General features: G+C 39.1%; 1 protein-coding gene across 1 annotated transcript; it reads right to left on the bottom strand.

Moving 5' to 3' along the window:
- Window positions 1-1,106: 1,106 nt before the first annotated feature.
- On the bottom strand, window positions 1,107-22,947 carry HMGCR (3-hydroxy-3-methylglutaryl-CoA reductase). The gene is made up of 20 exons (XM_016205246.2): window positions 22,841-22,947; window positions 17,570-17,757; window positions 16,738-16,849; window positions 16,372-16,459; window positions 15,350-15,434; window positions 14,314-14,419; window positions 11,671-11,777; window positions 11,445-11,561; window positions 10,849-11,009; window positions 10,485-10,732; window positions 10,215-10,393; window positions 8,314-8,508; window positions 7,783-7,941; window positions 7,477-7,634; window positions 6,747-6,852; window positions 4,818-4,988; window positions 4,351-4,491; window positions 4,108-4,266; window positions 3,560-3,714; window positions 1,107-3,146 (listed from the first exon to the last, which is right to left on the bottom strand). The coding sequence occupies exons 2-20, from the start codon at window positions 17,732-17,734 to the stop codon at window positions 3,092-3,094; spliced, it is 2,667 nt and encodes an 888-aa protein (XP_016060732.1). The 5' UTR covers window positions 17,735-17,757; window positions 22,841-22,947; the 3' UTR covers window positions 1,107-3,091.
- Between the last annotated feature and the right edge of the window lie 447 nt (window positions 22,948-23,394).

Here is a 23,394-nt window from a genome sequence, read left to right as displayed (position 1 = left end):
AAACCCAGAATTGTTAGAGCAGCAGCAGCATTGATAGAACGGTCAAATCCTGGTCCCAACCCAGACCAAGGAACTTGGGATGACCCAGCAATGTTTTGGCAGGTCTTCCAGGTGAGTGTGTTGCACACTCACGTTGGAGAAGCACTGAGTTAATGCACTCTTTTGTATTCTACCTAACAGAAGCCTCTCTTCTATTGGCCCTGGGTAGTAGCTGTTACCCCGATACAAGAGTGCCCATAGCTCCCACAGCAGCTCTCAAATTAGTTCAGGAGGAAAAAAGAAAAGGGGGGGGGGAAGCATGTTCCATTACAGCGAAAAAGGAATGTTACAACATAATTGTAAATTAAATCATTTGCCATTTTCTCATGGTTTCCACTGTGGCGGTCACCCATTAATTATCTCTGCTAACTGCACAGTTTATTATTAATAAATCAGTCTTGGCCAGGATAGAGACACATGGGTCTTGAAAAGCATTTTCCACCGTGAACTTACGCTCGTTTCCCTGCTATAGAGGGGCCTTGTACTGGTGTCTCGCTGCTGCCCTTGTTTGAGCTCAGCCCCTTCGGCCACGTGAGGCCCCCTTTCAATGTTCTATCCCCACCACGTGAGCAGAGCAGGAAAGGGGGTAAAAGTCCTTCACTGTTGCCTGTGCAACTCACTCCACTGCGGGGGGGGGGGGGGGGGGCACGACCCTACAAGTGATCACACGTCACCTGGGAAGAAAAACTGGAACGGAATCGGCTTTGAGGAGGCCAGCACCGTCCCCTCCCGTTCCGCGGCACAGCTTCGTTTGGTTTTGGCGCCCCAATCTCTATGCCCTCTTCCTCTCAACTAACCCTCACAGCCCCAGTATCCAAAAGTAGTTCAGCTGAAATGACAGACCTGAACTAATCGAACTCTCTAAGCATAAGGAAGAGATTTTAATGTACATGCCACACCAGCCTGCCATCCATGTTGCAGAGTTGGAGAATACAATGGAGAACCACAAATGGTCATGCGACACCTCCCGTGAATTCTAGGTCACCACTCTGGCCAGACTTAAGCTCCCAGGCGTCAGGCTGAGGGTTAATCCAAACAAAAAAGGTTACTGCTTACACTTATCCATATTAACTTCCCTTCATAATTTACTGGAACTGGAAAAAAATATGACAAAATGTATACAATTTAGTAATTGTACAAAACATCAATTTAGCAAGACAATATCGGTTATAGTCACCAAAATGAAGACTCAACGTATTTTTTGCTGCCACTTCTGTGAAAAGGTCAGATAAATAAGTCACTGGCTGCAAAGTCACAACAGAAGCAATATCCCGTGCACAGACCACTTCCACCACACTGCAGCCGCAGTCATTCCGAGGTTCTCCGTGCTGCACGGCGTCGCTGGGATGTTTCTCAGCCATCAGCTCTCCAAGACCAACACTTGAAGCATTAGGTGTAATACAAAATAAGTAGTTCTTTATTACTTATACAAAACTTGTACATTAAAAAAAATTAAGATCCCACAACTCTGCTGACCCCCTGAGAAAAAGCGAAGAGCTTTTATGGGTCCATCAAAGAGCCCTGTGTGAATGTTTCAGCCGCCAACCTCCTGGCCACAGGAACAAGGCACACTCTCCAGGGCCATTCACACGGCGCCTTCCCTGGTTCTGAACCTGACGTACCCTTTCATGAGGCTCTCCACAAGCAAGCCAGGGTTTCCTGGGCAACATGAGAGGACACAATAGTCTCTGGCCTAAGCTTTGAGTGTTTGATCAGCATACAAGTTGATTTTTATTTATTTCTTGAACACCTTCAATAAACTCCTAGCATAAGAAGCTCTATTACAACATATACAGATCTGATACAATTCTTTACAAAAAACTATCTAGATTTTTCAGCTAAATAAATTTAAGTGTCTTTTAAGAAATTAAAGTTGATTAGAGAAATCGTATTTTTCTTTCAAACCTATTTTCTACCCTCAAGTTCTTAGAGGGCTCACAGACTATGTTCTTGATAAACTGTCACCTTCCTCTAATCCAGCGACTTTCCACCGGTGTGCAAGAGTTTTTAAAACATGCAACACCTGACTATTTAGTCAGGGGACGGACCTCTTTTCCCTTAGATTGTCAAATTAAAAAATGACAACAGCCAACACAATAGTCATCTGGTGTGAATGAATCAATATTGTATCTTTTTTTTGTCAGATTGGCAAAAATATTTTTTTGGTGTGCCACAGAATTTTAGCAATTAGTTTATGTGCTATGAGATGAAAAGGTTGAAAATCACTGGTCTAAGCAATATTAAGAGCTCTGATATCTTTAATAAAGAGCACAAAACTCTGTTTCTTAAAGCCTTATTTTGAAAGATACACTACAGCCCATCCAGACAAACATTTGTTTCGACAAGAGGCCTCTCTGAACAAACGGCCTGTGGAGAGAAACGCAGTGATTTGGTTTCCTGGTAGAGAACTACTAGCGCTGCTTAGCACGTCATTCTGAGGCCGGGAATAGAGCAACTCCTCCCTTGAAGAAAACAGGTCCTCTCCTCAAGAGTCACACTGGCTACCCGAAAAGAAATCAGAACAGATCAGCACCAAAGGAAGTATTAGTTTACAAAAAATAAACGTAGCTCTTATTTCTTCAAGTTCTACAACCCAGGCTTAATAAATTAACTATGAAATCAGGAGTTTTGCCAGCTACAGTATAATTTAAAAGTTCATTTTCAACCCAGGGTGGTGGGGATGTGGAAGGAGGACCATCTCACACTAATCACCATGAGCTCCATTAATTTCATCAAAAGAAAACACTTTTTCCAGCGTGTACTCTTTCAGAAGTGGGCTGACGATTACCATCTGTGGTGCTTTAAAGCATAATATCCACGTTGAGATCTTTCCAAACAGCACAGCACAGAAAGCACTAAACTGTCTCCGGAGCTGAGGGATCTGCATGGGAAGGACCTCAGACCTTTCTGAAAGAGCCAAACACCAAGCAGCCGTCTCGCCGATCACATCTATTCATCCTCAAGACACTGCTTTGAGCTTTTTAATTCACAGATTTTATGTTAGTCCTTTAGAACCCAACACCCGTATTTCAGTTCAGAACTGTCAGGCTACTCAAGCAGCCTGCTTGGTGCAAGTTCCTTGGAGGTCTTGTAAATTTATCTTTGACCTATGAAAAAGCAGAGAGATACAGCATGTCAGGAATGCAGGCTTTTAGGCTGGGACTACTATCGGAGTACTAGGGGTGTCTGTTTTACCTACTTAACTTTCAATCCTCGTCCCAGGGCATGTTTACTGATTTCAGAGAGGAAGGGAGGGAGGGAAGGAGGGAGGGAGGGAGGGAGGGAGGGAGGGAGGGAGGGAGGGAACATCGACTGGCTGCCTCTTGCGCGCAGCCCTACGGAGACGGGACCTGCACTTGGGTATGTGCCCTTGACCAGAGTCAAACAAACCCGTGACCCTCTGGTGCACAGGATGACACTCCAACCAACTGAACCACATCAGCCAGGGCTGAATACTAGGTTTTGATACGGCATATTCTGAGTACAGGGAAATCATGTTAAATAAATTTTTAAGTCTTACCTGTTGTGAATCATGTGACTTTTGACAAGATGTCCTGCTGCCAATGCTGCCATCAGTGACAGTTCCCCAGCCATTACTGTGCCACACACGATTCTGGCAAGCTGCCGGGCATTTTCCCCAGGATTGTCTTTGCACGCTCCTTGAACACCTAACATCTGCAGCCAGAGACACAGCAGGACTCACCTTTAAAGTCATGGCAACAATTTCCTACTCAACTAAAGTAGGGGCAACTACAATGGCTTCCGAATAGAACTAGACTCCACTGAATTTCCAAGATTAACAGCCAGAACTGACAACACATACACCATGGTTAACACACATCCACGGTCTGGCTGGCACTGCATTTACTCGGAGTATATGAGCATTCATTTGCTCTCTTAATCTACTTTCTCAATTTACTAAGCATATGCCCAAATATACTTACTTGGACTAGGCTGGTGGGAAACAAAAGAATGAAAGGACCAGCTAAAATATAGAGGTAAATCATGCAGTGTCAGAGAGAAACACAGAGAATCTCAGTGAGAACTAGGCTTGAGGTCACTTCATACCTGCAAGCAGGCTTGCTGAGGGAGGAGGTTGGTCCCACCACCCACAGTTCCTATTTCTATAGATGGCATGGTGCAGCTGATATACAAGTCTTCATTTGTGGGACCACTTGCTTCCATTAAAGTAATACAGTTTGAACTACCAACATTCTGTGCTGCATCCTGAAGACGAAAAAAAGGAAAAATATAAAACTTCTCTTTCTGAGAACAACAAAAGAGAACAGAAGTGGAGGCTGGAGCCCTCACCTGTCCACAGGCAATGTAGATGGCAGTGACAATGTTTGCTGCGTGGGCATTGTAGCCTCCAATGCTCCCAGCCATGGCAGAGCCAACCAGGTTCTTATTAATATTGACATCAATCATAGCTTCCGTAGTAGTCTTCAACACCTGAAAACAGAGTTGTATTCATTTTACACCTCACCTCCCGCCCCAAAGACTCAGGGGTCTGTTACCTATATCAATCTTTCTGTACCTCCAGGAAACAAGGAAGTTTAGCTGTGGCCCCATTTAAGCCCCCCCCTCAATAAAAAGAGTATCAGTTAAGTTTGTTCCTATGAATGCGACAAACAGATGGGCAAGATATGATAAAACAGTCACCTTTAACATAAAACATGCACCCATATATTAAACTTTACTTAGAATGTTAATACTCTTTTCTCCAATTTTTAAATCCAATTAGATTGCCATAATAAAGTGTTTATTCAATCACTCACCTCTCTGACAACCTTGGCTGGAATGACAGCTTCACAAACAACAGACTTTCCTCTCCCCTCTATCCAGTTTATAGCAGCAGGCTTCTTGTCAGTACAATAGTTACCACTGACCGCCAGGATCTGCATTTCAGGGAAATACTCATGGAGTTTCGAAAGTGCTTTCTCTGTACCCTATTAACAATCACAAAACAAACAAATAAACATTACATTAAAATGCACAGTTATTTATAGATCAGAGGCTTCATTTGTATCTATAATAATACTATTAAGTACAGTAACAATAATAACCCTAATTTATAATACAATAACTATACTTTAAAGAAACTGAGCACAAAAGTAACTTCTCAGTCAGGTATAGGTTCCTAATGGTTCTTTACAGGTATGAAAACAAACTTTTTTGTAGTGATTGATGAATAGAATATAGATGAGAATACTAAAAATTATTCAATGAGAATGTAATACTCATCTTCATGTCACTGGGGAGGGAGTTACCCAACCCATGATCAACGTTTAATAAATTCCTTCTTCTGGTTATTAAATTGTTACCTAAAAGCCCAATTTACCAAGCCTGGAAGGAGAGGTCAGACATTAAAGTAAATCTTGTTAATGGAAAGTTGATGGGATTTACATTACATAAAATATAAATAAGACTTCGAATGATTTCCAATTAAGTAAAATTAATTCTGTTAACTCATACCTCAATAACCCAAACATACTTGTGGGCAATTTTTAAAAATGTGTTTTAATTAGGTAAAATATACATAACATAGAATTTACCATCTTAACTATTTTCAAGTTTACAGTTTAGTAGTTTTAAGGATATCCACACTATTGTACAACCAATCTCCAGAACTCTCTTTATCTTGCGAAACTGAAACTCTGGACCCATTAAATAATTCCCCATTCCCCTTTCTCCTTACCCTTGGAAACTACCATTCTACTTTCCATTTTTATGTATTTTACTAATCTAGGTACCTAAGTGGGAATCATACAGCATTTATTTTTTTGTAACCAGAGTATTTCACTTAGCAAGTGAACCTCAAGGTTCATCCACATTTAGCAGATGTCAGCATTTCCTTTCTTTTTAGGATTAAATAATATTCCATTGTATAAACACAGCACATTTTGTTTATTCATTCATCCCTCAATGAACACTTGGGCTGCTTCGATCGTTTGGCTATTGTGAATAATGCTGTATAAACAAGGACGTACAACTATGTCTCTGAGACTTCCTTTCCATTCTTTTGGGTATATATCCAGAAGTGGAATTGCTAGATCATAGTAATTTTATTTTTAATTTTAGGAACCACTGTATTGGCAATTTTTAAAGCTTATGCATTTAGTCACTATCCTCTCTCTTTCCAAATATAAACAGGTAAACCAAAAAATAAATTTTGTTAGTCTAACTCACTTTAACATTTTATATTTGTGTCTGGTAAATACCAGATATCAGTAGATCAAAATGTAAGCCATACACAATCTTCTTATAAGGAGATAATTAAAATAAATGGACTGTATACATGAACTTGGCCTCTTAAACAGAAGTCTTAAAGTCTATAGAAGAGGTCAACTTTCAAAGTTTATAGGACAAAGTTTTGAAGTGCTAACCCTAAGACTTCCCAGCCCCTCTGCGTAGACCCAGAACGTATATAATGCCAAGTCTAAATTAAATATATCAAATACAAACACCACCAATCAACAAATGCCTGATTTATATAATGAGTTACATGAATCAGTATTTACTTTTCAATTAAAATCTTTCAATCAATTAACTCAATTAACTGCTGTCCATGTAGATGGTATAATATTAAAAGCACAGGAGGGCATAAAGTAGACAGCAAGCCTGCTCCCACTCCTGTCTCCCTGACAACCGAGTTTCCTGTTCCTGGGACGCGCTTACAAGCTCTGTTATGGTCCACCCATGCGCACCTTCGAGATCATGTTCATCCCCATGGCATCCCCTGACATGGACTGGAAACGAATGTAAAGGTTGCGCCCAGCCACACTCATATGAAGTTTCTGTAGACGTGCAAACCTGTCAACAAAAGAAGCAAAGTTTTTGTTTTTGTAAAGAAGATGGAAGTCATCTTAAAACCTAATTGGTTCACTTTATTCATAAGAGAAATCCCATTACTTATTAACGTATTTTCTTCTTTAAACATTATATTAGATAAACTTTAAAAGTCCAAGTAAAAATAAGCATATAAGCTTGAAATACCCTGGGGTTATCATTTGTATTGTTTATGCTTCTTTATAAATTTAATTTTCTGTATTCAAAGTAAATCTATTACTCTAATATTTACTTCTATCCTGCTTCCAAATCTTTTTCTCTGGCAATTCTGCCCTAGGGCAATGCTAAGTCAAAACTCTACGGGAAAGTAAGTCTGATTAAAGTGAGCCTTATAAAATCAACACGCAAACTTACTAGCTCACACTATAGTTTTCTAATTTACCTCTATGGAGATATTCATTTGGATTAACATCTGCTCCCCCACCCCAAACCAAGTATTAATTACTAATTTTGAATGAATGGATTTGATATTTTATGTCATTTTAAGCTGGCAATATGTTGTTATGTTCAGAGATCAAAGAAGATGGCACTGGTTCTGAAATAAACATAAATGCACTTACAACCCCCCCCCCCCACACACACACACACCTGCTGGTGCTGTCGAATGCCTCCTTTATCACTGTGAACCCTTCAGGTGTCTCAAGCCAGGCCTTCACTTCTGCAGAGTCAGAAGCACGGGGAAGACGCACGACTGGGCCACGTGTCATCCCATCTGCAAGGATTCGGCTGCTGGCACCCCCACCAAGCTATGCAAAGCATGTTACAGAAGCACATATTAATTCTGAAGACACTTCTGCTTATCCCAAAAGGTGTCCCTAGTTGTCCCCAATCTCTTCCCATTGCCTGGCCTTAGAGTGTATCTTAAAACAAGCAAATATATAAATGCCAACTTACACCTATTGCTCTGCAGCCTCTGTTAGTGCTGGCCACAAGACAACCTTCTGTTGTTGCCATTGGAACCTGAAACTCTTTTCCATCCAAGCACAGGGGTCCAGCCACTCCAACAGGGATGGGCATATATCCAATAACATTCTCACAGCAAGCTCCCATCACCTAAAAGGTAAAGTCAGACACCTAGTTGAAATCTGTATTGCAAACACACAGCTTTTGTCGTCAATAACTTTCTTCAACTTAACCCTTTAGTGTATTTTTCAAAAAAATTTTTATTTACTCTTTAAAAAGTACTTAAGACACTAAAATATTTGAGTAATGACTATAAACAACAGGAAGAGTATTTTGAATTTTTATGACCTATATCACAGGCAGAATACAAAATTACAGTAAAATGACTTCAAAGGAAAATACTTTCTAAAACTATGTACATACAAAAGACTAGTCAAGGAAAAAAACTAAAAAGCTAAAGACTAAAGCTGTAAGACTAAAAAGTTACAAAGAAAACTTTCTCAAATCAAAAAAATTACATACCAAGGAGTAATTATAGTCCCTGTAAGGCAGATACTGGAGAGAAGAAGGCTCTGGAAGTTTTTTGGAAAGCAACTGTCGGCGAATAGATACACCTCGTTCATGGTTTTCCATTAGAGTTTCCAATTTGTAAGCTGGGATATGCTTAGCGTTGACTAATTGGATGATCTCAGCATCACTAAGGAATTTTGCACCTTTCTAAAGAAATGAAAAAAATTGGAGGGGGTTGAGGGAGAGGGATGACAAAAGTCTTGAAGAACAGTACTTCATATTATTAATACTAAATAAACCATTTAATACAAATAATGTTCTAATAGAGCTAAAACACAAGTAAGAGGAGAACCTAAAGGACTTTGGAATTCTAAAGATGATTGAAGAACAAATAAGAATATCAAAATGAAAGCAAATTCTTCATAAAAATGTTACAATTAAACAAATGTAAGACCAAAACACTAAATTTTACAAGTAAGGTCCATAGGGAAAAAAATCCATTAATTAAAATTCTGACACCCACCCTCCTATAGGTTTTGCTACCCCTGTATACAGGAAGACAGCTGAGATATTGGTACACATTAATAGGGATGAGGGAAAGGAAAGTGGTAAAGAAAACAAACAACTCTATTCTCACTCCTATGTGCATAAATTAAGAATGAACCAGATTAAGCAGATAGAACAAAACATCACACTAAAGCATGAGTGGACTCATCTAGTCATGCAGGTAGAAACCCTGTTCAAATCTCAGAAAGGAAAATAAGCTTCCTCACGAGCATCAGGCTCATTTCTGTGTTAAACCTTTTCTAGGCCTCAACATACATATGAGAATACAGTAATTGTTCAACTCTATTTTAAACAGTAATAAAGTAGAACGACCACTGGCTCTTGAGCCAGTAAATCATGGACTTCTGATCCCAGCTTTACCATTTCCTACATGTATTACTTTGGAAAATGTTTAAACCTCCTGGAGCCTCAGCTTGCTCATCTAAAAAATGGGGATAGCCCTGGCCCATTTGGCTCAATGATTAGAGCATCGGCCTGTGGACTGAAGGGTCCCCGGTTCAATTCCAGCCAAGGGCAGGTACCTCAGTTGCAGGCTCAATCTCTGGCCCTGGTCAGGGCTTGTGTGGGAAGCAACCAATCAATGTGTCTCTCTCACATCGATGTTTCTTTCTCTCTCTCCTTTTCACTCTCTCTGAAAAGCAATGGAAAAAATATCCTTGGGTGAGGGTTAAAAGAAAAATGGGGGGAGGGGGAGACACGACAATTCCACTTATCTCACAAGGTTGTGGGGAATAAATTAGACCAGTACCTGTGGCCTGGCCAGACGTGGCTCAATGGCTGAGCACTGACCTAGGATCCAGGAGATCAAGATTCAATTCCCGGTCAAGGCACATGCCCAGGTTTCGGGCTTGATCCCCAGCAGGGGGCAGGCAGGAGGCAGCTGATCAATGACTCTCTCTTCATTGATGTTTCTCTCTCTCTCTCTTCCTCTCTCTCCCTCTCCCTTCCTCCCTGAAATCAATAAAGATTAAAGAAGAAAAAAAAAAAGACTAATACCTTAAACCATGCAACACAGTGCCTAGAACCTAGCAGGTACTCAGTCGCTATAACTTCCTTCATTCCTTTACTAAAAAAGCTCCTTTTCTTTTTTTTTTAAAAATATATCTTTATTGATTTCAGAGAGAGGAAAGGGGGGAGAGAGAGAGAGAGAGAGAGAGATAGACAGAAACATTAATGATGAGAGAGTCATTGGGGATCGAGCCTGCAACCCGGGCATGTGCCCTGACCAGAAATCGAACCCTGATCGCCTGGACCCTAGGTCGACGCTCAACCACTGAGCCACGCCCAGCCGGGCGCTCCTTTTCTTAAGAAAGATACCAAGCTGGAAGGTATTTTACTTTCCTCACCTCTGCATTCCCAAGTATCTGGAGACATTCTTCATTAGGCCGAGGCTCCTTGGGAAGTTCGATTTCAGGTTCCTGTATCTCTAGTTCCAGCGAAGTACTCAGTAAGGAGGTGTTACCAACCACAAACGTAGCTCTGTTTGAGGTGTCAGTTTCTGCCACTAAGGGTTTTATAACCTCAACTGTTCAAGAGATCAAAAGAAATTTCACAACACTAAACTTCTTGACAAAGCAGCCTTTTAAGAACGGAAAATGAAGAGAATAAGAAATCACCTTTTCTTTCCTTGCTTATCCTTGCCTCCTCCTCTGCTGCATGGAGCTTCTGGTTATTTCTGACCACAACAGGGTCACGCCTACAGCAATCATCTGGGACTTTCTTTTGGGTCACGACAGGAGATGTGATAGGGTTTTTCAATGAAAGTGTAGATTCTGTCTCTGCTTGTTCAAAGAAGATATATTTGACAGCCAGAAGGAGAGCTAAACTTAGGGTAATAACTTGCTCAATATCCATGCTGATCATTCTAAATAAAGAAAATTAAAATGTTATTACTCGAAAATATAAAAGGCACAACCTAAATTTTTAGCAGCACAAAGTACCGTGATTAATATACAACAAAGTAGGTCTCAGGAAACTTACTTGGAGAGATAAAACTGCCAGAGGGAAACACTTGGTTCAATTCTTTTGGACACATTCCCATCCAATCCTAAAGAAACCTTAGAGTTCTCTGCTGTACTGTTTTGAGGAGAAGGATCAGCTATCCAGCGACTATGAGCGTGAACAAGAACCAAGCCTAGAGACTGAAATAAAATTTTTAAAAAATTATATATCTTCTGCATATTAATGGAACCTAAACTTCTCATCCTTAGCAACTGAGTAACCAGACACTATCTTCCTTGGCATCTCCTTACAGGAGCAGAAAGCCCTGAGCTTGTTATGTGACTGACTGTAGTACTGATCTTGCTGAGCTACTCAACACATTCCGAAGAACAGGTTTTCAGAGAGAGATAAAGTGGAGGAACTTGAAAACTCTGTTTAGGGCAGAGACGCTAACTAATAAAAACCAGGAGCCTCTAAGAAATGAGAAACAAGTAAGAAGAAAAGGGAAGACGAGCATCAGTGAAAGAACCAAATATTATAGAAAGATGACAAAAAGAAAAACAAAACAAAACTGAAGAGCCAACTATGACATTGGAACAGAAGATCCCGAAGGGAGAAGAAAACCATGTAATTACCATGATCATCTTAACCCTCTGAGTAACAGGGTTTGGTTTATTTTCCTCCTCTTCCAAAACTCGGGCAAAATGGCTGAGCTGCCAAATTGGACGACCCTCGCGGCTTTCCCGGGAAAGCTACAAAGTAAGTCAGAGTTACATTAGAGGGCACTGATTTTATTTAGGTGAACAGATATAATGAGAAACATTACTTGTCTATGAGTGTCGTAGTAAGAACTGCAGTTACCTCTAAAACCAAGGACACACAAGCTGGGAAGAAAGTCATGAACACGAAGTAGTTGGCAAGAACTGACATGCAGCCAAAGCAGCACATAATTTCAAGCTGGCGCACCCCTGGGAAGAGAAAAATTAAACGCGCAATTAATAAAGTCCATTTCTGATGGTGTATACATCACAAGGACTCTTCCCATAGGTAGACAAATAAATGAAAATGTCAGTATATTAATCTCTTTGACATCTATTGGAAAAAGAATTAGGAACTCAGAGGTGATTCCAACTAAGCCTGAGAGGACAGAGGAATAACTGTCTTCTCCCATGTCCCCCAAATCACAATGCCAGGCATTACGGTAGCATTTAATATACATTTGATAATCCCCTTTACTAAAATACTGTTTTGAGATAAGTATATCTAATGGAGCAAACCCTCCAGTTTTACACTACTGATCCCACTCCACTCGTTATATAACACATATTTCTGATGTCACTCATATTAAATATAAAAAATGTTTTAAAATATAAAAAACGATTCCCTTTTTCTTTAAAAACTGCCAACTGGAATACAAAAATTTGTTTTATTTTCTGAATTGTAATAAATCATTTGACTAAATAATATAACAATATCATACACTATATGTTTTAAAATTTCTATAGCAATTACTTCCATACATGGAAATTTAATACAAAATGACAGCAAAAGCATTAACAACCTACATTTTAAATAACAAATATAATCTTTTCAAACTTGAGACCGTGAAAATGATACTTACCCAATGCTTTTCACAACCCTGCAATCTACAGTTTCCGTCTGCACAACAGTAACTGCTCTGCTGCCATATGCTCTCCAGGCAGTCTCCCTATTCTGTCCCCAGGTTGTATCTTTGAGCCATTTTGCTACCATACAAAGAGCACTAATCTATATATTCTAGAAAGTTAAGACTTTTCCCTTTTTTAATGGCTTTCTAAAGGGTTACTTCCCAATTGTGTTAAATCTGTCTCTTTTTTTACCTTAAGCCAAATCTCTGATTATTATACCATTTCTGTATAGCTGTAAATGTCTCCTGACTGGCTTCTCCAACTACAAATCTAATCATTTCATTTGTCCACCTCTATGACCTCACCCTACTTTCCCCGTCAGTTTCAAATGATTAATCCTTGGTTTCATGGCCTATGACTAGTTTCTGGCTGATCCTCTTCATCTTCTTATGTGCTTTTGCTTAAAAAAAAAATCACATAGGTATGTTTTCACCTAATCAAAAACATTTTTCTTGATTGTCCTGGTGGTTACAAGACTATATTTTTGTCAAAACTCAGAACTTTACCCAAAAAGAGATTTTAAAGAATGTACATTTAAAAAAATTATTTTAAAAATATCTTTGCCAAATAAAATGTTGAATGACAGATTAACTGAACAAAACTGACCTTCAGAAAGTTTTAAGAAACATCATATTTTTAATGTCTCTTCACACTACTTAGTGAAGAGACCTCAACTAATAATGACAACAAACTACTCTTAAAACTTAGATAATTTAGCCCGGCCGGGCGTGGCTCAGCGGTTGAGCATCGACCTAGGATCCAGGCAATCGGGGTTCGATTCCCGGTCAGGGCACATGCCTGGGTTGTGGGCTTGATCAATGACTCTCTCATCATTGATGTTTCTCTCTCTCTCTCTCCCTCTCCTTTCCTCTCTCTGAAATCAATAAAAGATATATTTAAAAAACACAAAAAAACTTAGATAATTTAGCTCTGAAAGAATATTATTAAGGGCACTAAGGCACCAGGAAATGTACGAGAACAGTAGTTAACTATGTGTGGTCTTCATGAGAAAGTCATTAAATCTAGTTCTAATGATTAGGAAACCTCCACAACAGCACGATATATTCATTCTGGCAAGTTTCCATGCCAGACCATACTTTTTGTCCTTCATAAGGGAGACCTGTGTCCTTCATAAGGGAGAATTAGACTTAATATCTAATTCTCTCCTATCCAATTGAGGATATACCACATACTGTCTGGTTAAATCTTCTTACTATCCTATTAGGAGGATCTAACTTAGCTCTATCCAACTCCTGACTTTTTTTTTAATTGATTGATTAGAGAGAGAGACATCAATTTGTTGTTCCACTTACTGATGTATTCACTGGTTGCTTCTTGTATGTGCCCTGACCAGGGATCAAACCCACAACATCTTGGTATATTGGGATGATACTCTAACCAACTGAGCTACCAGGCCAGAGCTGACAACTCCTGACTCTTGCACTGTCTCTACATGACAATAAAACACAAGGAACCAAGTCACTAATTTAGTATAGGCAACAGCAAGGTCTAGAAGGTGCTTTCCAGAAAAGCCTCGGAATACAATCTTACAAAACCAAACACAAAACAAACAAAAACATCACAAAGTTATTGAAAGAGTGGTACACTGAGAAAGATGGCAAAAGTGAAAAATAAATCAGTAACCTGCTACTAAGTTTATATTAGAACTAACAGACAGAGGTCAGATATACCCGCATACTCACACAATTAAATTTTAAGAATAATATCAGACTTTTAAGAGTCAGAATTTAACAACAGCCAATGCAATCTAAATTGTTCTCTTTTTTTTCCTTTATTACAAACTTATTTTAAACTATATTAAAAACTGCTTACAAACCTGACATGGTACCAACTCCAATCACAAGACACTCTACAAGAGCATCAAGGGTGAACGTGGGGCCTAAAATTGCCATTCCACGAGCAATATTTTCCCTGACTTCATCCTAAAACACAGACCAAACATATCAATCAGGTAAGGCACAAAATAACTTTTAAAAATGTTAGAGAGCATGCTGGGGTTTCCACTGAAATCTAACTTACTATGCAAAGAATAAAATATACAATATGACAAGACTAACAGGCATTCTAAATGCAAAGTACAATAATAATACAGTGGATTAAAAACAAACAAACATATACAGTACCCTGCTTTCCCTCTCCACTGAACAAGGTATTTCTTAGAAAGATTCCTGTGAGGTAGTGCATTAATCCTGCCATTTAAATTTCACATAATTAAATTTTACAACATTTTATATTTTGGCTACCACTGACAGAAGTTCTTAATTGCAAAATTTTTGAAACCACGTTGGTATTATGAAACCTTAATCATATTCTTGTCAAATCATATCCTTGCTCATAACTATTCATCAAATACTTAAGGCAGAAGTACATGGTATTTTATACTCAGATACTCTGATGAAAGATTGTTGAAAATGCTGGATTCTTTAAAGTGACTAATGAACACCAAGATAAAACTTTAGGTGGGAAATAATGCTAGTGTTTTCAAACAGTTTAGAAATAAACCTAACCTGAAATTCTTCCATTAGATCCTATCCTGTGTTTCACTAGGTAGATGCTCTTACTTATTCAAAAGTCCAAAATATAACCCTAATTTCCGAAAACTTCAAAAAGAAAACAGGGACAATTCCAAATTCCAGGAGCTATGGAATTATAATTCAGTTTTTAGATAAATGGAACTGTTCCTAGGGTACTTAGGAAGACCAGTCTGAGGACTTGATAATTAAACTTACAATTGTAGGCAATTCCTAAATCTTGGACTATGAAGAAACTCTATTAATCCTTCCTATTAATGTAAATAAACTGGAGAAAAAAGGGGATACTATTAACATTTATGTCTTATAAATAGTACTTACCTGTGAGTTGGAACTGAGGGCAAACTTTGCTAGTGCACTTGCTCTGGAAAGGTCAATCAAAAGTAGGAAAAAGGGCAAAGCTTCACTGGAAAAAACACAAGATGATGAGGTATATTTAACAGAGGAAAAAATATGGCTTAAAAAATCCTTCCCAAAACAAAACTTCCTCCCCTTACATTGTATGGTCCTCTAATTTATGAACCTTTTTGCATATACCAAAAAAAGTATATACCCTATACTCCTTTAACATCCTCAAAGCCAAGCATTTTAGTTGTTAAAACATTTGTGAAAAGTGTAAATATTTTTGTACAGAAACACCTTTTGATAATTTATAAAAAATATCATCCTTAGTAAATAATGTCTCCTTGAACTAGCTTGGGGAAAAAATGTACAATGTATACAGTTTTCTCTCGTTTATCATTACTTGTGGGAAGATAAACTAAATAACCTTACTGGAGAGTAAATTGGCAAAAAAAATGGTACTCAAAAGTCCTTAAAACTCACACAGCCACTATCTTACTCCTAAGAGTGTATCCTAAGAAAATAACTATGAATATGAACAAAAACTTAGATACAGGCATTCAGCACAGTGTTTTTATTAATGAAGGAAATTACATACCCTAACAATCCAACCATACAGGACTCAGTAAATAAATTACAACGTATTCATACAGAGGCATACTAGACAGCCACTACAAAAAATTTAGTTTAGCATTATGGACATGCAAAGATGTTGATCAACTATTATTAGGCATAAAGTAGTTATAAAGCAGTACATATAGTATAATATCAGAAGGTTTCGTTAAGTATAAAAAAAGTGCCAAAGAATATATACCAAAATATTAACAGGTTTTAAAAATAGCTAAATGATTACATGAAAAGTTTCCTTGTATTTTCTAAAACTTTTGAAAATTTATATATTACAACTTTAGAAGTTCTTACTATATTTTGAAAAAATATATAAAATATATAATATATAAAAAATATTTTGAAAAAACTATACTTATGCTTTAAATACTTACTTCAAGCCTGTCAATTCTTTATCTAAGAAATGAATGACAACTGTACTGAATACAAAACTTGAGAAAATTGTGAAGAGGCCAGCAATACCTAAAATGACAAAATTCAACAAACTGAAAAATGTCATCCTTTATTACACAAATAACATATAGCCCTATTAATATTCTGAAACATTATTCTCTCCAGATTATTAAGGTCTCAAATATCAGAATGTCTAAGTCCCAATAATAAGAAAGTAAACTATTAAGTGCATGCAGCACACTTTAAGCAATACACACATTTCCATACACGATTTGAACAAATAATTCCACAGCAAATAAAAAAAAATCTGATGGCACATAAAGAAGTTAAATGTATAAAATGATTACCCAAAATATATTTTGATCCAAGTTGACGTAAATTCTGGAACTGGAAGTAAATATACAGGATTGCTATGCATCGTGTTATTGTCAGAATTATTATGTCACTGCTCAAAACATCCTATTGGGAAAGAGAGAGAGAAAACAATCACAATAGCAATAGCTTTTAAAATAAGCAATCAAAAGTAAGAATTATTTTATATGCTCACTAGTTTACATATTAAGATAATATAAATGTAGGCACAATACAAGTCAAATAAAAATATTAAATATGCAGCCCTAGCTGATTTGGCTCAGTGGTTAAAGTGTCGGCCTGCAGACTGAAGGGTCCTGGGTTCAGTTTTGGACAAGTACACGTAACTCAGCTGCAGGCTCAATCTCAGGCCCTAGCCTGGCACAACGCAAGAGAGAGGCAACCAACTGATGTCTCTCTCTCACATATATGTTTCTATCTCTCTCTCTCTCCTCCCCCTTTCCAATCTCTCTAAAAAAGCAATAGGAAAAATATCCTCCAGTGAGCATAAAAAAAATTAAATATGCATATTGAAAACTAAATCCAATTTTTAAACAATCCACTGATTAAGCCAATCACTCACTGTTAATTATAAACGCCGTATTTCTCAAGTAGAGTCAATTACATTCATTTGTGTAGAGAAAGCAAAAGAAGAGTGTTTCCAGTGCATTTCCATATTACATAAGTAAATGAAAATTTGAGGCAAGTTCATAAATACTAAAATATCTTACTCATAACTTTTTTGATTATATAGTCTCTAAAAGGAGATACTATTTAGAAGTTGAAAATGTCATTTTCTTGAGCCAATATTGAATTAATTTCACAAACCTCTTCAAACTTTGGACACTCATAATTCCAACCACAGATCTTATCATTGCCGGTAAACATGTTCATGGACATCATACAGATGGTCAGTGTCACTGTCCCCACTATAACTTCCCAGGGATGGGAGGCCACAAAGAGGCCATGCATTCGGAAAAGTCTTGACAACATTGTAGCTACAGAATACTTGGATCCTGAAAAGAATATCAAGTACGAATAATTAGTGTACAGCTCACTGAGTTTTTAGGAAAAGAATGTTGTAAACCCCACTCTTGTATGCACAGTGTATTGTACACATGAATAACACTATGTGACAGTGCTTCTAATAATTTTGGAAAATAATTATAAAATCAAAATAAAGCAACTGTTATTACTTTTTTACTCTCAACACTTCCATCTGTTATTCACTAGCAACCAAACTAAAAGCAGCTGTTTCTTGTAAGCTGAATGAATTCAGGCATTTAAGATCAAGCCAAATAAATATCTCAGCCCTTGATATTATCTGAGCCAAGGAGCAGCACCATAAAGCAGGAAACCAAAGTGAGAAACAGCTATTCATATTTATTTTCTAAGTACCCTGATGCAAAGTGCATAGAAGTACCCTTTTCATTCTCCACATTCTGGTTATGCAAAAGGTAAAAATACCAAAGAATCTACTCCTTGAGTGTCCTGTAAATGATCTTAGTTTATAAAGCTCCTCAAGGGAGGGGCCCATTACACTTGAACATTCCATCCAACATATGGCATAATGTCACTAGCCATATTATGTTTATCTTCCTAATGTTGTCATCACCAGAGAAAAGTCCTTTCTCAGACCAAACTTTTATAGCTAATCAAAATGCTACATTACTAGACAACACTGACCAAAGTACAGGTGTCTAAAATTTAAAAATTCCAAACAGAACACATAGGTAATTTTGATCTACCACTACCATGACTAAACCTCCCCATGTTTGCTGGCTAAATAATAATTTTGATATTCTGATTTTAAAAAAAAACAGTCATTGATCTCTAATGTAGGAACTTGCAAGTCTTACTTCTTACCCTAAAATTAATGCTTATGATACAGAATATTAACTACTCATAAAAATCAATTAAAATTAAGATTTAAAAAGTAAGCTAACTGACTGACACACCAGCACACTAGCAAAAATTCAAATGAATCTTACATTTATGGTAATAACTAAGAAAGTGATTCATTCATTGAAGAGAGGAAATAAAAAGGCAACAAATTAAGGTAAAGAAAGCATTGATCTATCTAAAGGGACCAAATCTATCTAAAGAAACCAAAGCAATCATCTCTCACTGTATTCCTCTACGTTCTTTACATCTCAACCATACAAGGCCACCAGTTAGGTATCTGGTTTTCAAAGTACAAGTCACTGGATCAATTAGATTATAAAATCAATTTTGAGTTAGAAAAACCATTTTAAAAAAATAAAATAAATAGCTGTGGTAAGAAATATAGTATGGGTAGGTATTACTTCTTGAAACTTTTAAAAAATTTATCTTTATTGTTGAAAGTATTACAAATTGTCCCCCTTTTCCCCCCCATTGATCCCCTCCATCCTATACCCCTACTCCCAGGCCTTCACCCCACTATTTTCTGTATCCATAGGATATGCATATATGCGTATAAGTTCTTAGATTAATCTCTCCCCCCACCCACTCCCGCCTTCCCTCTGAGATTCGTTAGTCTGTTCCACGCTTCTATGTCTCCTTCTTGAAACTTTCTGTTTCATGAAACTATACATATATGAGTGTGTGTGCTGGCTTCCAGCATAACACGTATTTTGTACTGTGGGCCTCCATTTTAAACAGCTGGCAGTCACTAAGATATACAAATGTGCCATGCATCTGCCTGTGTTTATTCATGCTTTTTCAACCTTCCCCCGAGTCTTGCTCATTTTATCCTCATATATAGCAGTTGCTCAACAAATATCTGCTTAATTAAAAATAAATTCTTATACTACAGTAGCATGTATGTTATTGACACATCTTGAAACAGATCTCAAGATAACGTTTTTTAAGTCACCAAGATATGAATACAATGCCCCCTTCTTTGGCCCTCAGTTAAAGGCTGAATGCAGAGCATTCAGGGAATATATTAAAAGGAGATGAGATGGGAAGTGAGGCTACATTTTATATACTATTCTGGAAAATGAACAATAACATAAATACTTTCTATTAAATTATCAGGGACTTGGCCTTAAAGTATTGGAGAGTATTAATCATATCTTAGATTTGAACCCTACTTCATTACAACAAAAAGTCTCACAAGAGACTAGCTTTTCATGATGGTCTTCTATCACATAACTTCTTTCTTATATTAAAAAACAAAAAAACTCGCCCAGCCAGGCATGGCTCAGCGGTTGAGCATCGACCTAGGATCCAGGCGATCAGGGTTCAATTCCCGGTCAGGGCACATGCCAGGGTTGCGGGCTGCAGCCGATCAACGACTCTCTCATCATTGATGTTTCTCTCTCTCTCTCTCCCTCTCCTTTCCTCTCTCTGAAATCAATAAAGATATATTAAAAAAATAAAAATAAAAAACAAAAAAACTCACAAAAACAAAAAAACTACAGATCAGTCTAAAGAATCAAGTGGAGTCAAAACTAGGTTAAAATGATTTGTACCACTTCCTCTCCCCAAACCCTTCAATTTAGGTTAATCCCTATTAACTCAACATATCCTTCACTATTAAAAAGTTAATTCAGTTGAATTAAAATCTGAGCTACTAGCAGGAAGGCACCCCAATCTGATAACAAATTGGTTTAGCATTATTAATCTATAATTATATATCAGGCACATTATATTTTCCCTCAAAAAGATTTCATGGTAGCATTGTCAATTCTGCGACATTTCTTTCCTAGTTGTAAAGTCATCTTTGTGACATTCAGGAAAAGAATTACACATGACCCCATGAATCATACCTAAACACAGAGAAGCTGACCTATTTAGAAATTCAAACTGAGTTCTGAAATGTACAAAGGTGTGTCAAAAGTAACCATAACTGTAAACTCATTTCTCATGAGCACCCTCCCCATTTCTCTGTGATTGTGCAAGGCTTTTAAATGCCATGGAATCCAATCTTCCACCTTCATCAGCAGTTGCAAGTGGCACTAGCAGGCTACAGGTCGGCTCATGCAAATTCAATAGGCAGTATTTATGCCATGCTGCAATAAAAATAAAATTTACTTTAAAAATCAAGTTAAATAGGCAACGTATGCCTTGCTTATTGGGACTGATGTGTGATACAAATATTTCACAAGATATTTCCAAAAAATGGATAACTTAAATTCAATGGAATCCTCAAACTCTAATCCAATATGCTACCGAAACCACCTACCATGGCCAAGTGCAGAAAAGGATGCTTTGGCATCCTACTCTAATTCCTCCCTCCCCCTCAGCACTCCTCCTGTGCTACACATTCCAGTATTTGATTATACACTAGCTTACACTGGTCTCAAATTAATTGCTGTGAATGTTGTTTCTTTGAAGGTAAGTACCTTAGGGTCTTATACTGAGCCATTCTTAATCCCAACAGGATTCCTCTAGCATTCTGTTGTTTAACCTAGTAACCTGAGGAAAAAAATAACTTCTTGCACTGGAAATCAGGAAACCTAGATTCGACACCCAATTCTATTATATGCTACCTGTTTGTAAGTCACATCTCTTCTTTATTCACTTACAAAGCTGGAGCTCCAAAGTTTTGACAAAATACTGTGGAACTATATGAAACTGCTATTTTTGTAGGTAAAAAAAAAAAGAGTCAAATTTCAAATATCTGCAATTTCATATGTGTCAACCTAAAAGGATATCAATATACAGGGTGGGGCAAACGTAGTTTACAGTTGTGAGTATGTGAGGCGGAATTTATTCTTGTATTATTATGCATTAATTGTATTATTTTCCATACAAACAACAGTAAACCTACTTTTGCCCCACCCCTATAATATATGTGACTATCCATGGACTATAAACTAGATCATACAAGAGTAAAAAGAGCAAACATACCCAAACACACACCTCATCCTGAAATGCGCATGCCACAGAAGAGAGTTTTCATGTTAATGATGTAATCTTTGCACAATTTTTTTAAACCTTCATGTTACTAATTCCCATTTTTCCTCACTGGCTAATTTACCATAAATCCTGGAAAAACACTACAACAAAGCAGGTCCTTAAAATCCAATCCATCCTCAGTGTACACTGCAGGCCTTTGCTGGATCACCTCTAAATCATAAAATGTCTTTCATTGTATGGAGTGAAAAATAAATTCACAAGCAAACAAAACATAGGTTCTCTGCATTGTGAGATGACGACATTATGCACGATTATTTAGCATGGCCTGGAAACAAATGTTTCCTATAACTGTCCTACTCCAGATCTAAAAAGGAATGTCCTCGAGCCCTGGAATATTTCGACAGGCCATTTAGGATGGAGTACACATCACCCTTCTCCTACCGCAGAAATCTGTTCGATATTTGAACCTCCAAGGTGGGTTTTTCCGAACTAAAACCAAATAATTCCGAAAAACCTAAAGGTTTGGACTAAAGGACGTCAGCACCAAGGAGACTACGCCCCTTACCCACACACAAAGAATAAGACAGAAAAGGAGAAGAATCCTTGGGTGACTCCCTACATGGCTCCGCATCCTTTCCACCCGTTTCTCGCGGCACTAGCCGAACACGTCTCTGCAGATCAACGGTTTTTTCACGGCCGAGTCGCATCGCTCACAGACATCTCCCACATCACTGAAGGAAGGTGCTGACGAACAGCACCGCCTGGGCGTGGACGCCTGCGCCGGACGCACCTTCTCGCGCGCTCTCCGCCAGCTGCGGGCAGGGCCGCCCCTCAACCCCCAGCATTTCTCGAATCGAGGGACCTCCAAGGTCACCCTCTGGCACCCTTTCGCCCCAACGATCGTGACAGCACAGCCAGCACTGCCTAGATCGAACAGGGCGGCAAACGCTCGTCCGCCCCGCCGCCGGCCGGTCAGACCCAGCCTGCTCCCGGGCTCCCCCGGCACTGGTGTCGGCCGCCACCCCACCGGCCGCGCCTCAAGGGCGTCTAATCGAGGTCCTGGCGGGACAAGGGCTGCCACGCCCTTAAAACCACAGCCGCAGCTCCAGCCAGGTCCGCACGAGATGCCGCCTGCCCCTTCCCAAGGCCTAGCGGAGGCTCGAGAACCGCCACCAACACGGCCCCAAGCCCTCCCCCGCCCACCGCTTCCCCGCCGCCCCGGTTCCCCGTCGCGGCCACCGGCCACCTCACCTCCTGATCTCACTAGAGGTCACCGAACCCCGGCGCCGACGCACCGCCTGTCTCCAGTCAACGGAGAAGCGGGGCGGAAGGAACCTTCAGCATACGCACGCTCAGAGCCAGCCGAGCCTGCGACCAATGAGAAAGGATCGTCCGATCATCTAGCCAATCATCTGGGGACTGCTCGGCCTGGTGGCGCTACGTCACGAACGGTAGCCTTAACAACCGCCCACAGCTCTCACCCTTGGCCAGAACCGGCGCCGCACCATCTCTCACCATGGCTCGGCCAACCAATAGCGAGCCGAGTTCCAGCGGTAGGGCTTTCCTATTGGTTAAAGGGCCGTGGGGCGCAAGCCTCGAAGCTGCCAGGCGAAGACCGGGAGAGTGAGCCTCCAGCCCAGGGCGCGGCCTCGGCGGCCTGGGGGCGAGAGCGCCGGGAGCAGTTCCGTGTGGAGAGGAAGGCCGGTCGGGTGGAGGCGGAAAGCGCGGTCACCAAGAGAGAGACGGGGGGACGCGGAAGGGGCCTGAGAAAGGGGGTGGAAAAGGGGAAGATGGCAGCGGGTGCA

This window comes from Miniopterus natalensis, chromosome 3, assembly GCF_054644295.1.
Source record: "Miniopterus natalensis isolate mMinNat1 chromosome 3, mMinNat1.hap1, whole genome shotgun sequence".
Lineage (NCBI taxonomy): Eukaryota > Metazoa > Chordata > Mammalia > Chiroptera > Miniopteridae > Miniopterus > Miniopterus natalensis.
The sequence above is the reverse complement of the archived record's forward strand: the minus strand, read 5'-3'. Positions and strand labels throughout refer to the sequence as shown.